This window comes from Protopterus annectens, chromosome 4.part1 (assembly GCF_019279795.1).
Source record: "Protopterus annectens isolate FY-2018-M chromosome 4.part1, PAN1.0, whole genome shotgun sequence".
Taxonomy (NCBI): domain Eukaryota; kingdom Metazoa; phylum Chordata; order Ceratodontiformes; family Protopteridae; genus Protopterus; species Protopterus annectens.
The window spans coordinates 574,296,113-574,311,860 of NC_056734.1; the positions used below are offsets into that span (position 1 = coordinate 574,296,113).

Sequence of the window (15,748 nt, forward strand, 5' to 3'; positions counted from 1 at the left end):
CTCTCCTACAAAAAATAAATCTTGGGGGAGCATTATCAATTGTTAGTTTAGTAACAAGACTCTAGGAGCTGATCAATGTATGTGAAATATGTCCTTTTAGCTTTAGTATTTTAGACCTCCTATTGTCAGAAAGTTACTCTGTTCTTTCTCTTGACATACCTTCAAGTATTCCGCAAATGTTTACGTTATTATATCTATCTTTGTTTTCTGGGTTCTCCTGTTTCCCAATAAATATTCGTTCTGCTTTAATAAAAAATAATGTTTATCCATAATTGGTTACTAATCATGCAGTCTGAAAGACCACTGAGTAGCCTATTACCCAATGCACTGTGTGCTTAAGTGACCTAAGCTCAGTGTCAAACCTTGGACTACAAGCTACAGCTTGCTATAAGGTCATAATCTTAATCTTTTGTGCCAAGTCCCTGACTAAATGATGTATATTTTTTGCCTCTATATCATATGATGAGGCTAACTGTCTAAATGTATAGGTATTGTCTGGTATCAAACCTGGGTCAATTACTTGGAAGGCAGCTATGCTCACCACCATATCACCTATACTAGAAAATATCAGTTAACTTCATAAGCCCACTAGACACACCTTCCCTTTTCAGTATCATTCTGGGAACAATGTCTTGCTGAGTGACCTGGTCAAAATTAAGCAGTAAGTAAATGGGCCTATGGGAATCGAATGCAGAATCATGCATTAAGTAAATGGGACTATGGGAATCGAATGCAGAATCATGCATTAAGTAAATGGGACTATGGGAATCGAATGCAGACTTGCACAGTAAGTAAATGGGACTATGGGAATCGAATGCAGACTTGCACAGTAAGTAAATGGGACTATGGATATTAAATGCAAGACTGTTGCAGGGTCTAGGTCTAGCAGCACATAGTGTCCAGTATCTGTTCCAAACGGATGAATTGTACTTGATTTTCTTTATTTTTTCCATCAATATCACTGCACCTGCAAGTTGTTCTTACTGATGTAAAACCAGCATTTGTACTAAAGGCTTCCTCCTTAGCTCACTTTTTAATAGAATTGGTTAATTTTTGTCTTAAAAATAATTATTTTTTGTTTAATGGCAATGTTTTTCATCAATTGCTGGGCACGGCAATGGGGGTAGCCCCATGTATACCAATCTTGTAATGGCCAAATTTGAAATAGATTACGTATACACACACAGTTTTTATAAATCACAGGTAGTCCAATATTTCAGATTTACTGATGGTCTGTTTTTTTTTTGTGTAATGGTGATAGACAAGAAGCTCAGTTTTTTATAGAAGATTTACAAACAAACAATTTTGATTTTAAGTTTGATGGAATTGAAATGGGCCAACAAGTTACCTTTTTAGACATTGATCTAAAGGGTTTCTGTACAACTATTCATAGAAAATCTGACCTAAATAATTCATTTCTCTATGGTAGTAGTTGCCATCCACAACATCTTATGTCAGTATTACCATATATTGAATTTTTGAGAATTAATAGGCTATGCAGTTTGGATACCACTTTTGAAAAGGAAATATTAAAAGCAGAAATATGTTTATTAAGAGAGGTTATGATATAAATATGGTGAGACAGTCAAAATTTAAAGTGTTAGAAAATCGGTATAGGCCTACTGTTACTAATATTATAGGTGACAGCATATGTGAAGGTGGTTTTGTTAAAAATAATAAGGGGAAAAATATCACAATAGAAATGAAGGAAATAAAAATGATGGTAAAGAAGTATATTTTGTGGCCACCTTTAATATTTTATCAGAACATGTAGTTAGAGAGGTAAGACAATATTGGCCCATGTTAACTAGGGATAACGACTTCAGGCATTTGTTACAAAATCATATTAATGTCTCATCTCTAAAAGAAGCAGAAACTTAGCTGATATGGTTGTACATAGCCGCTTTCTACCACCAGATGTCACTATAGATACAAATATTGTTAGTGTAGTGTAGGCACATGGACTTCATAGGTTTATAGGTTCATAGGTAGGTACTAAGCTATCTGCCCAAGGGCATTTATAAGCCTAGCCAGAATGTGCTGGCTTTCGCCTCCCTTTTAAATTAGTTTCCTGGGCCTCTGTCTAGCAGGGCCATTGAAGTGATCCCCGGGGTGAATTTACGATTTCCCATCCACTCGTCAAGATTTCTCTTGAAGAGTGTTAGTGAGGTGCTCTGCCTAACATAAACTGGGATTCTGTTCCAGAGCAAGGGAAGTCTCTGGGACAGGAATATATCCCTCCAGCATGTCATGTTTATTGTTGTGTTGAGGTTTAATTCACTGGAGCATGTGGCTCTCAGTGATTTGGTTTTCTTGAGGTGGAGCATGTCCATTAATTCTGGGTTGGACATGGCCTTATACGTAATAAATGTTCCATCTGTAAACAGGTAGTGAATTGTTTTTCCCAAGATTAATAATGCTAAATTTTATTCTAGGGGATGCTATACATGTAGTACAGAGGGAGTGATTTATGCTTTAAAATGTACTTGTAACTTATATTACATTGGACAGACAGGTCAAGCCTTTAAAACTCGATTCCAGGAATATATCAGAGACATCAAAAATAAGAAGTTAGATAGTCCTTTAGGAAGCCACTTTGCACATTTTCATAATGCCAAGCCTGATGATTTGAAAGGATGTATTTTAGAGAAAGTTGAGGTGTTTTTAGGGAAATGTATAAATATTAAGAACAAATTATTGAGAAAAGAAACTTTTTTTATTTTGAAATATAATACTTTGGAACCATTTGGATTAAATAAAGAATGTAATTGGAAGTATATGATTTAATTATATTATTGAATGATTGGTTAAATGCTTGAGATTTTACTGTATATAAGAAAGGATGAGTGTTTTGATTTTTTACTCTTTGAAGGCTTTGAACCGAAACACTAAGTCTAGTAAATTTATACAGGCTAAGTCTTTAATAAATTTATACTGCCAATCATTAGCGGACCGGAGTTCCACTGTGGCGACCCCTAACCGGGAAAGCCGAAAGACATTACTATACAGGTTTTTTGAGGTCCATGGCTTTGTTGTGTCTTTTTTATATTTTGCTTTTAGTGTGGTGATTTTTGTAATAAATCATTTTGCAATGATGAAGTAGCTTGTCAGTTTTACATTTTTACAGTGAGCCCTGGTAGTATGACCATAACTTGCTGAATATTCTTTTTCATGGGCTTAACATTTGGTGAACTCTTTCCAGTCATATTATTTCATCTGATATTGTAGTATTGCAATAAAGCAGGAAGTTCACTGAATTATTTACATTTATTGTCTTTTAAAAATGAGTTGGTTTAAGATATGATACAGATTCTCCACTACAGACAGTGTTCTAAAAAAAGAACTATGTCATACTTATTAATTTTATATATCAGAGGATTAGCAAGCAAAGCTGCACTTCAAGCAGCCATTTTGGAGTCAACTAGAACCTATATTTCTCCCTAGAAGCTCTCTTTACACTAGAGAATGCTGATGTTTGTGTGGTCACTGGGATATGTCACCACAGGCAGAATCCAATTCCACTTCCTTGCAAGATATAGGTCCCCCTATGAGCCAGGGAACCCATACCATGTATTTAAACTTATTGGAAACACTCACTATTTAACCCAATATCATATTTAAGGGTGACTTTAATCCCCCCATTATTAACTGGGTATCATATATAACACCAAATGTACAGGCGCAGAGATTCATGGATTTTATTAACACAAACTCCCTGATCCAGATTGTCAATACACTAACAACGGGTGCAACCATGCTGGATCTGCTCCTCACTAATATAGGAGAGTGCTGCACAATCCCTAGTGTAATGTGTTCTCTGGTATGGTCAGACCACAAAATGGTTTCCTTTGAAGTAAAAATGAAACCTAGAAACCCAGCTAACTCTGGAATATTCAGGAACTAGTCTAAGGCTAACTTCCTACTATTAAGTGATAATCTGGCAACATTTCAAGCCCCCTTAAACCCTGAGAATATTGCTGCCTATGCAAAACTGTTCACAGAAACTCTATACAAGCATATCAATAGCTGCACAGAGGCAGCTGTACCCAGCAGGAAGAAGTACAGAACTAACTCAAAAAACAAGGCACCTTGGTGGAATCACAACAACAATAGGCTGTATAACAGAAGGAAAAAATCACGGCAAAAATTAGGAGGTGCAGCACCTAGCAGGATAAAAGCACTCTCATTTAACTAAAACAACTTAGAGCATAAATAAAGACTACCAGGGCCAAATCTGAGGTAAATTTGGCCTCCCACAGCCACAAGGCATTCTTTAGCTCTGTCCACAACCTCAAAATCAATACACAATTGCGTGCAAAGGTCATTGTAAATGGAGCCACCAATACAGAGACAGGGGATGCAGCAAACTTACTGGCCGACAAATTCAGCTCCAACTTTACTCCTCTCTCCCCGTCAACCTTCCCTAAGGAAATACCATCAAATATAACTCCCCCTGCTATCACTAGGGAGCAGGTCCTTAATGTTCTCTCTAAGGCCAAGAACACTGCATCAGTGGGCCCAGACAATATCCCAGAATGCTTCTAAACAGCACAAAACATGATATATCACCTCCTCTGGAATTGCTATTTAACTTTAGCCTCCAATCAGGCTTCATGCTTCATGAATGGAGAACAGCAACATCCATCCCTCTGCATAAAGGTGGGCCATCTACAGAACCTGGAAACTACAGAACCATAAGTCTCACTGTCTCATATGCAAAGCCATGGAAAGAATTATGGAAATGATCAATAATGACATAGAAAACCTCCAGACACTGGACCCAACCCAATTTGGTTTCATCAAGGGCAAGTCATACCTATTCAACCCGGTAGGTCATCAAAGCAATGAATAAGGGCAAAATAGTTTACTCTGCCTACCTTGACCTGGCAAAGGTATTTGGCATTATACCCCACTTGGGCATTGTTGACAAATAAAAATAGGAACCAGAAACTTGTAAAGAATACCACCAGGATGAAAGGTATTCAGGTAGGTCATCAAAGCAATGAATAAGGGCAAAATAGTTTACTCTGCCTACCTTGACCTGGCAAAGGTATTTGGCATTATACCCCACTTGGGCATTGTTGACAAATAAAAATAGGAACCAGAAACTTGTAAAGAATACCACCAGGATGAAAGGAGGCAGCTGACCACTTTGTAGAAAATCTGATTATTTAGCGCTTTTGTCCTTAGTAAAAAAACTTCATCAGAATACTGAAAACACACATAGCTCCATCTTTTATACTCAGAATGCTACTGATGTTAATTAAACAGTCAAAAAATGAACATCTTAAAGGGCTATGCCCCAAACTTTCCACATATATACAAACATTCATTTCACCATGCCAAAATGTTAAAAACATGAAATATTTATAAAACTAAGGCTGCTTTTAGTCTTAAGACATTACATTTATTATTATTGACCAGGTGGATGGGGAGCAGAGAGGTGGGCCCACACATGACTACCTTGAATACAAGGAGCTTCAGTGGCAACTACAAACAAATGCCACTATCTAACATGGGTTAAATGAGAATATATCAACCAGTTCTGTCTTAACAGTTTGGCATGGTGAAATGAATGTTTGTATATATGTGGAAAGTCTGGGACATAGCCCTTTAAGATGTTCATTTTTTAATTGTTTAATTAACATCAACAGCATGCTGGATATAAAAGATGGAGCCATGTGTGTTCTCAGTATTCTGATGAAGTTCATTTACTAAGGACAAAAGTGCTAAATAAACAGATCTTCTACATTGTTGACAAACTGAAGAGGTTGGGTACAAACCCTTCACCCAGTGGACAGCCAGCTGGCTGACAGACAGGATGCAGGAAGTTAGAATTGGGGAGCCCTCCTCTACAAGAGGCCAGTCACAAGTAGAGTCCCTCAGCGATCAGTCCTGGGACCACTCTTTTTTTGCATTTACTTCTCTGAAGTCAAAGCCAATGTCAATGGCCTCTTGCTCACTAAATTTGCAGATGATTGCAAATTAAGAGCTGTAATTGAATCGCCCACTGACACAAATGTTCTTCAGGAAGGGCTGACAGAGACAAACAACTGGTGCCAGAGTCATGGACTAAAACTAAATGATAAGAAATGCATAATAGTATCCTTTGGGAAGCCATCCACCCTTGGTAATTATCATACTGCCAACACACCTCTAAGAGCTGACCCAGTAGTCAGGGACTTGGGGACACACATAGACAGTAATCTAGCCTTTGACCATCAGTTATCTACAGTAGTCAGGAAATCATTCTTTGTTGTGCAACTTATAAACAAAGGTATGACATCTAGGTCTAAAGAAGTCATTATTCCATTGTATTCAGAATTCATCAGACCTATTACTGAGTACAATGCCCCATTTGGTATTTACTTAACCAGGCATATCCAGCAATTGGAACATTCACAGAGGTACCTCACTAAAAGAGTACTGGGTGTAAGTAACATGTCCTATGCAGACTGCATCAAGGCCCTATCCCTGTATTCTGTCTCCTATAGACTGTTGAGGGGGATCTATGCCTGGCATTGTCAGACACTACTCTGATGGATGCCCTACATATCCGCAAAACCAATAATACCAGAATTACCTGTTCCAAACACTTAACCTTGTTTGCAATATAAATAGGACCTGCTGGAATGACAGGTATGTATTTCAGAGACTACTCCTTCTCTGGAATAGGCTCCCCATCCATGTGAAACAGAGTTCCTCCCTAACTCAATTCAAGTGTGACTTGGACAACTGGATGGGTAACAGGAAATTCATCCCTGGTTTGGCACTTATGTCTCTAATGGACACAGACAGCCTGTAAATGTTTCATCTCCCATGCCCCTGCTTGCAAATGTTTCACATCCCAAGCCCCTGCTTACACTGCTTTCACTTATTAAGGGTACCAGAACTCGCCAGAAATTTGAAATGCATGTCTAGGCTTAAAAAGGCCCTTGTGGTCATTAGCCTAGTGCATACCTATGAACCTATAGGCTGATATCATGATATGATGATTTTCAAAAGTGTCTTTTGGAAGATTCTCTGCCAGCAAATATTACACTCATTTCCTCCTATCCAGAATTGAGACTCTTCCTTAAAAAATAAATATATAAACAAAAACAAGCAAACAAACAGATAAACAAAAGTAGCTCTGTGCAAATACTTTCTTGATGACAGAATCACATAAAATTTTACAGTTCTCCTCGTGAACAATTGCACTGACTCCCTCCTCAGCACATACTGCTTACCTTAGGTACTTTATCAAATGGCTCCCTATAATATTGGCACTCAAAATTCTGAGTGCTGAAAAGATGGGAAAAAAAAGACCAAAAACCTGGAGAACAGCAGATCTCGAAAATCAGCCACACCCTCTGAATGTCTATGTGCCAACTCCGATATTGCCATACCTTGGAGAAAAGGGAATATTCCAAGAAATGGCATCTAGGACTTAATATATGCAAGTCTGATCTTTCAGCCATTCAGACATTTCAAATGGTTACCTTATCAAACCCTTTCTGTAACTCTTTCCTGTAATTATCACTTTTTCTGTTCTCTTTAAGTACTTTCTGCCTTCCTGTCTGGTTTTCTATCTAGGCTTGTTATCACTCTTTGTTTTTGTGATTGTTATCCAATTTCTTGTTAACTCTCTATCTTTCACACCTTCCAATTTGAATTCATGTTGGTCTGCTGAATGCATTGTTTATAATGCTGTTTGGTAGAAAACTGAATGCCAAAAATTAAGTCTGGCAAACAGAAAAGAAGATTATTTTTCCAGTGAGCACCCCCCTGCATTCCTCATATAGGGTGAAGACCTTACTCACAAATTTACATATATCATCTTTAAAGTTGCATAACAGTTCAGGAAAATGCAACCTAAAGGATTGCCAGACCTCATTTTCAGCTATTAGTATTTGACTGAACAGCATTCAAAAAGAATTCATTTGACAGACTGACCTTCCCTTCCATTTTTAACTTTCCTCAATTACCTATTGTCTTCTTGCTCTGTAGCTATATATAACTGACAGCTTTCTATACTCTCTCAGTCTCTAATTATTCATGTTAACTCTGCCAAGTTCTTGTGCATTAATATCTGTCTTTCTCTCTAATTATCTGCCAGAACCTGTAAGCTGCTGAACTATGCAAACATTGCAAATACTGTATATTTTATCACTCCACACAAGTGCGTGCTGGTATTCTCCATTCATCTGTGTTGTTTGTGGTTACCTATGAATTGTCAAGACTCACAATGCTGAACTCTGGAATGTGGAGATGGAATGACTGAAAATCTGTATATATCTATATATATATATATATATATATATATATATATATATATATATATATATAGATATAGACACACACACACACGCACACACACACACACACACACACACACACACACACACACACACACACACACACACACACACACTCACACACATGCGCCCATGTGCACACACGCACACACACACACACACACACACACACACACACACACACACACACACACACACACACACACACACACACAAAATCTGACATTGCCATTTCTTGGAATATTCCTCTCCTGAAGGCATAGTGATCTTTTAGTATGTATAAGGCTAGAGAATGTGTGGGTTTAGAGACCCCATCTACAAAAAAAAAAAAAAAAAAAAAAAACAAGTTTAAAGGAGAAATTACTGTTTGATCTCCACTCTTGTTTATTTTCAATCTTTTTTTTTTAGTACTTCAGGACTCAGCACTGCAAGTACCCACACAATAGGATGCCATGATTTTTTTCTTTACTTTTCACCCTGTCCCCTGCAGAGCTCCTGAGTTGGAAAAGGGCCACTTGTGCATACCGGGTTAGAGTTAACAACAATAACAAAAAAATACATCAAGTTCTCAGTTGTAGTTAATGCATTCTTTGGTTCTTTTAGTGACAGAACTGCTGATCAAAGCTTAGTCAAATACTATGGCAATAATACAAAAACTGGATGATTGCCACAGTATGCACCTACTGTTATGTTACGAGCTGAAAATATAAATTGCAGTTCATTACCTTCTCATATGGTGAAACAATATTTTGAACTGGACAGTGATGTTCATCTGCGATCCAGTTTCGCCGAGCCATTTCCTCCCATTCAGCTTCCATTTTGTCCCAGAATTCAGTGTCAGACTGCAAGACAAGCATTAATTCATTCCTTCATTCATCTGCAAAATGTCTTTTTACTTTTCCATTATTTAAACAAAAACAATAAATCATATTAATGTTTTAAGCATTATTATTGTATAACTTTCCTTAGAAAGGTATAAGCAAATTAGACTCAAAGATTTATCTTTGTGTAAGTTGACAAGGATACATTACCTGGAACACTATTTTCTTATTGACAATTTACTATCAAATGTGTACTGGAATAATATTTATTTATTTGATACATTGTAAGGTCAGTAAAATTCAATTTACTAGATGAGACTGATTTTACTGTTCTAGATGCTATATAACAATTCTTGTCCTATTATCTTTTTTCTTTGTGCCCTGTCACTGATATTTTGGTTAACAAATCTGGCAGAAAGCTAGCTAGATGAAAGAGTGGAAATCTGCACATATATCTGAAGAGCTTGTGCAACATTTAAACAGTGCAAATCTTACTTTCAAAAAAAACCCCAGCAATCTTACACCGATTATAAGTGACAATGCCAAGGCTTTAAATATTGCAAATAGATGTAATACATGCTGTTGGATCGACTAAGTAAGTGATTTAGCACTAGTTATAATGTTCATCACTGAATATAGATTATTTGCATCCCCTTAGTTACACTTTTAGGTGAAATTATAGAGAATGCTGTACTCAAAGTCTACATGGAAAATGCTGCCATCCTTGGAAAAGAACTATCTTATTCACTAGACAGAGAACAAACCTTATTTTTGCAGTATTTTTTAGGACATGTGTCACTTCTTGAGAACTGTTGGCCTCCACTATAACTTAATAGAACATTTTTACGTAGTAACTACATGCATTCTTCAATGAAAAGTCTGGATAAATAACAATCTTCATGGTATGATAAAGCTTTGGATGTTCAAAAAGGAATGAAATATTGTATAAAAGTAAGTTGACCAAGCCATTTTTAATTCTTAGGATGCTCCTGTGTGCACCAAGAAACTGGTACTGGAGTTGTCTACACCTCTTCCAGGATGACACTTAAAAAGATGGGAACCATGGAAATTATTCTCAGCATAAATGATGTAAAAGGGAAAGCAAAGGAAGATGAAAATCTAATGCTACCTTACTTTCATTATACACAATTTCAGTCTACTAGGAAACAACCTCCATCACAGTAGCCAGGATATGGTAATTGAAAGGAAAAGGACATTCTCAGTCAGATATAGCAGTATTCTTTTAGGTAGCAACAAAAATGGATAAATAAGAAGGAAACTGTCTGCTGTATGTTGCACTGTGTGAACAATTTCTTTCACTGCCATGACATGCAGAAGGGTACTAAAAATACTGGAGTTCTGAAAATGAGAAAAAATGTTGAACTTGCTATTGAAATGACTATGAGGACATCTGTAGTAAATGAACACTGTAAAACTAACAAACTGAGTAAAGGGAGGTTATTACAAGTACCATGAACTTCAACTTTGGAAACCATTTCATCCCTTCATATTTGTTCATAGTATAGAAGAAGGAAGATGTAAAACATATAACGTGAAATGATATTGAACTCAAATACAAGGCAAAATATACTAAGGTAAAGAAGTCACAGAGGGACAGACATATACAAATTCAACTTCATTTTCAGGCAAAGCAAATTGATAAACTGGAACAATGCATTGAAGAATATAATGCTGTCTGGGAAGGTGTCAGTGAAATGTTACATGAAAAGACTTGAATTTTTTTTAAAAATATGAAAAAAACTGGAAATATCACAATACCCACCTGAAGACCTAAACCTATATATTGCAAAATAAACAGAATTTGTTGGTATGATAAGGATCTCTCCCAAAGGATCTCCTACCTTTGGAACAATTTCTCAGTCCACATCAAAGTAGCTTTGTAGCTGTCTTTAAGATCAACCTTCCAGAGTGGATTGAAATCAATAAAATTCACACAGGTCCTTATAGACAGAGTAGACAAATGCTGGAATTTGCATTGGCTAGTCTCTTATTGGTCTACTTGACTGATTGCCTAGTAATAACTTCCGAACATATGAAAGCAAACAAGCCACTTTAACAAATACTACAAAATACAGAGAGAACATTAAGATAAGAGCATCAGAAAATGCTTGATTTAAAAATTCAAGGAAATTAATAATCCTGTTATTTTATTGAGAAAAGGTTAGACTTCCACTAGAATACTCTCCACTATTCTGGTGCTGTTGCCTGAAACAAAGCTGGACCAACGATGTTAGAGCAAAGAGTAACCAAAGAAATGTCAAAGTCAAAGTAAACATTTATTGTTATTCAGACTATTCAACAAAAAGTGTACAGCAAATGAAATTACGTTTCTCCAGGCTTAATGTACAAACTTACAAAAAGAAATGAGCCAGCACGTACGGTTCTGTCGAACCAACTTTATTGACAAAAAGATTCCATTAAATCAAAGGAATCTTAATAAACAAGCATACCGGTTTCGGCCATATCATGGCCTTTATCAATGCAATTCTGTACAAGTAAGGAAACCCGACCCCTGGTGGACCAACATTATATACTCCATGTTTAAAGGGGTACATAATCTTATATAATAAACAAATGCATTGGAACAAAACGGCACCTTTCCCACATGATAATAAACTTCAACATAATAAACATATAAAATACATTAACAATGTTGAATATCATCAAAATAATATTATAAAAATAATATTATAAAAATAATATTATAAGAAGGAAATATATCATGGCCAAAATGTTTGGGGACCTGAATGGTGATCAGAACAACTTGTCAAGACAGTCTATATATATGAACAACCTATATATATATTTTTTATTCTATATAATGATAAGCCTCAAAATTTATCATAAACATACATTCCCACTTATATCACAAAGTTTGGTCAGGCTATCCAAATCCTATATGTTATATACCTAGATCTATAATCCCATAAACTCAAATCATATATCCTCTGGATGTATATACATCCTCCACATTCCTATTGGTTTGTAAATATGCCTAGAACCAAAATTGATGAATGGTACATAATCCCTTTACATAAGTCATAATATATATACACATGACCTACAAAATTCTATTCTAACATATTTAAACCGGGTCTAAATAAACCACCCAATTGAATTATCCACCTTTTTTCCATTTGATCAAGTTTTTGATGCCATCCGGCTTTGAAACTCCTGTGAAGGGTGATCCTATCTATAACAACAAACCGAAAAATGGCCGAAGAATGCTCCAAGGTATGTTTAAATAAGGCATTAGCAACACGTTTGTTCTTAATTGCACTTAAATGTTCCCCTATTCTAAATTTGACAGGTCTGGACGTTTGTCCAACATAGAATACAGAGCAACTACAGGTGGCCAGATATACCACCCAATCTGTGCTGCAATTAGCAAAAACCCTTATCTCAAAAATTTGTGACGTATTTTTGCTAGAAAATTCTTTGGTTTGTTGCAAATGTTGACAAGCAGCACAATGCCCACAAGGATAGCACCCCCTTAGTATATCACCACTTAAAGTTCTTTGTTGTGGTATATTTGGAACGTATCTTTTATAATGTGTGAAGTGAGAATTCATATTTCGTCCCCTCCGGTAAGAAAACTGACAATTTTCCGGCAACAACCTACCTAGAACCTCATGTGACAAAAGAATGCCCCAATGTTGGTTAATGACATCCCTAAAACGATTGGTATTATTCCCATAGGTAGTTACCAACCTTATTGGTTGATTATAATTTGCTTTTTTACCATCCCTGTTATTTACTTTATAACATAATAAATCCTGACGTTTCATTTTGGTAGTTTGACCTTCAGCTTTAACTAATAGTTGAGATTCATACCCCCTATGTAGAAACCTGCGCGTTAAATCCAGACTACATTCCAAATAATCTTCATCAGATGAACAAATACGTCTGATTCTCATATATTGAGATTTCGGAATATTGCGGATGGTGTGGCGTGGATGAGAACTATTAGCATGTAACAAAGTATTGTATTTGGGAAACTTGCGATATATAGTAGTCGATAAAGTATTATCTGCAAGTTTAGAAACCTTAACATCCAAAAATACAATCTCTGAAAGTTCAATATTAGCAGTGAACCGAATACCAAGACTATTATTATTCAAATAATCCACAAACTGTATTAAACTTTGCTTATCTCCACGCCACACCATCCAACAATCGTCTAGATATCTCCGCCAGATATCCAGATGTTGTAAAAATTTGTTATGTTGGTCATCATATATATACCCAGCCTCATAGTACCCCATGAACAAATCAGCATAGATGGGTGCAAAAGAAGCACCCATCGCAGTGCCCTTAATCTGCCAATAAGCCTTACCTGCATAATAAAAGATATTCTTCCGTAATACCAATTCAGTGAGCTTAATCAAAAAGTTATTAAAGGCTAAAGAATAAAGGTTAGATTTATATAGCCAAAAGGAAACAGCTAAAATTCCCTGATCATGTGGAATATTTGTATATAATGAAGCCACGTCAAGAGTACAAAGTAACCAGTGAGATTCTAGTTGGGAATCATTAATTATATTTAGAAATTCGGTGGTGTCCTTAATGCGAGACCTAATAAGCGGCAGCAAAGGTTTCAAATACTGAGTCAAAAAAGCTGACAATGGTTCCATTAAGGAACCCCTACCTGAAACTATAGGTCTCCCAGGGGGATGTAATGGGTCTTTGTGTATTTTCGGTAAGATATATAGATACTGAGAACTAGGCTCATCCACCTTAAGTTGCACACCTACCTGTCGTAATGATACCCTGCTGCACCGATAGATCCAAAAAATCATCAATTTCTTTCTTAAAAGAAAGAGTCGGATCCACATTTAGTGCCATATAAAAACTAGAATCTGCCAACTGTCGTAGAGCTTCCTGATTATATAATGAATGATCCAAAACCACAACTGCTCCTCCTTTATCCGCCATAGTTATAACTAAGTTATGATTAGTACTAAGCTCAACCAAAGCTTGTCTTTCTACAGCTGTTAAATTATTTTCAGTAAGACCATATAAATTGGAAAAATGTAACTCCTTCATTATGCACTCTCTAAAAATGGACACATGTTTGTTCATGGGGGGAACAAAATTAGATTTCCTAAACCTAAAATCAGAAGATCTTTGAGTATGTTCCTGATCTGCAAAAAAGATTTTTAGGTTAAGTATTCTACAAAATTCATCAACATCTTGTAATAACTGAGTTTCTGAAACCAATGATGAGGGTACAAAAGAAAGCCCTTTATTCAGCAGTTTAATATGTGCTGGAGAAAGTTCAAAAGAGGAAATATTATGTATGTTATCGATTATGTCACCATTTGTTGTAACAGGGACTGCAAGGTTATGTTGCCGGAATCTGTTCTTATGCTTCTTACCCCCCCGCCTCCTACCCCTAACTCTAAAGGGGGGGGCTGTTTCCTTTTCGCCGCTGGGGACACCTGGCGTAAAGAACCTTCCCCATCCGTTACAGAAGAGGCCTCCTCTTCTGAGGTAGTATCAGACATAAATTTATGATGTCTTAAGATCAAAAATGTACAAACTTAAACATAAAAACAAATACACATATATCAACAGTCACACTATACCAACATATTATACATTGATTATCAATTTAGATGCACGAAATCCAAGCAAATCACATCGATCATAAACCAACCTCGCACTCAACCGTGACGAAGTAGACAACAAATCTAACATGAATCGCACATGCCCATCAAGAGCCAAAGTGGCCGCTGCCATACAAGGTGCCACCAAAAAAAAAATTAACTAATGGTATATGATAATTTGTCAGAGCACATAATATGCTGCGACGAAAGCTAATTAATGATAAAATTAATGCCTTTGAAATCCTTTATGTTTAAATTCCTTTAAGTTTGTGAAAGCTATAACTTTGGTAAGAGACCAGTCAAAGTAGGTATTTAAAATTAAATGCCAGATAAGAGCTCTGTAATAAAAATGTAGTAAAATCTGTAGCAAATGTTGGTAACAAAGTATCATCTGCACACATACTCTGTTTAAAATGTGGAAACAAGGGTCACATAGCTAGATTTTGTACTAGTACTCTGTCTTAAATGTGGAAATAAGGGTTGCAAAGCTAGATTTTGTACTAGTACTAGTAACACTGTTATATTTGTGAGGACTATAACCTCTGGAAAAAAAACGTTCCACTAATGATGCTATGCCTATGACATGCAATACGATATGTGTTAGGACAGTTAAGCTGACATTCTGTTACTGCATGCTACTGCAAAGTTAATTAACCACTCTGTCTTAACTGATGGTAGTAACGATTGATTCAGAAAACATGGTTATACTGATAAAGGGGTAGTATGTGTAAAAAAAGAAAATGCTTACTAGAAAAGCAGTTGAAGCAGTACACATTCATTGTAATAAGAAACAGTATCAAATTAATCCATCCTGTTGTTGTACTAATTCAACACATAACACAATAATAGGAAAAATATTTCTCTTTCTTAACAATTTGTGGAAGCAGTGGGAAGAATGTAGTCTTTCTGACAAATGTCCTTATTAGTGTGCGAAGTTGATTCATCAAATGAACAAGCCTACAGATGTACTTCTGTCTAATATGGAAAGGGTGTCAGAAGC

General features: G+C 36.2%; 1 protein-coding gene across 1 annotated transcript in view; it reads right to left on the minus strand.

The window, feature by feature from the left end:
* The window catches only part of PEX5L (peroxisomal biogenesis factor 5 like), a 1,534,471-nt gene that overhangs the window by 274,294 nt on the left and 1,244,429 nt on the right, over positions 1 to 15,748 (minus strand). The window contains exon 7 of the mRNA XM_044070386.1: positions 9,023 to 9,139. Coding sequence (XP_043926321.1) covers positions 9,023 to 9,139 — 117 coding nt within the window. The remainder of the gene's footprint in view (positions 1 to 9,022; positions 9,140 to 15,748) is intronic.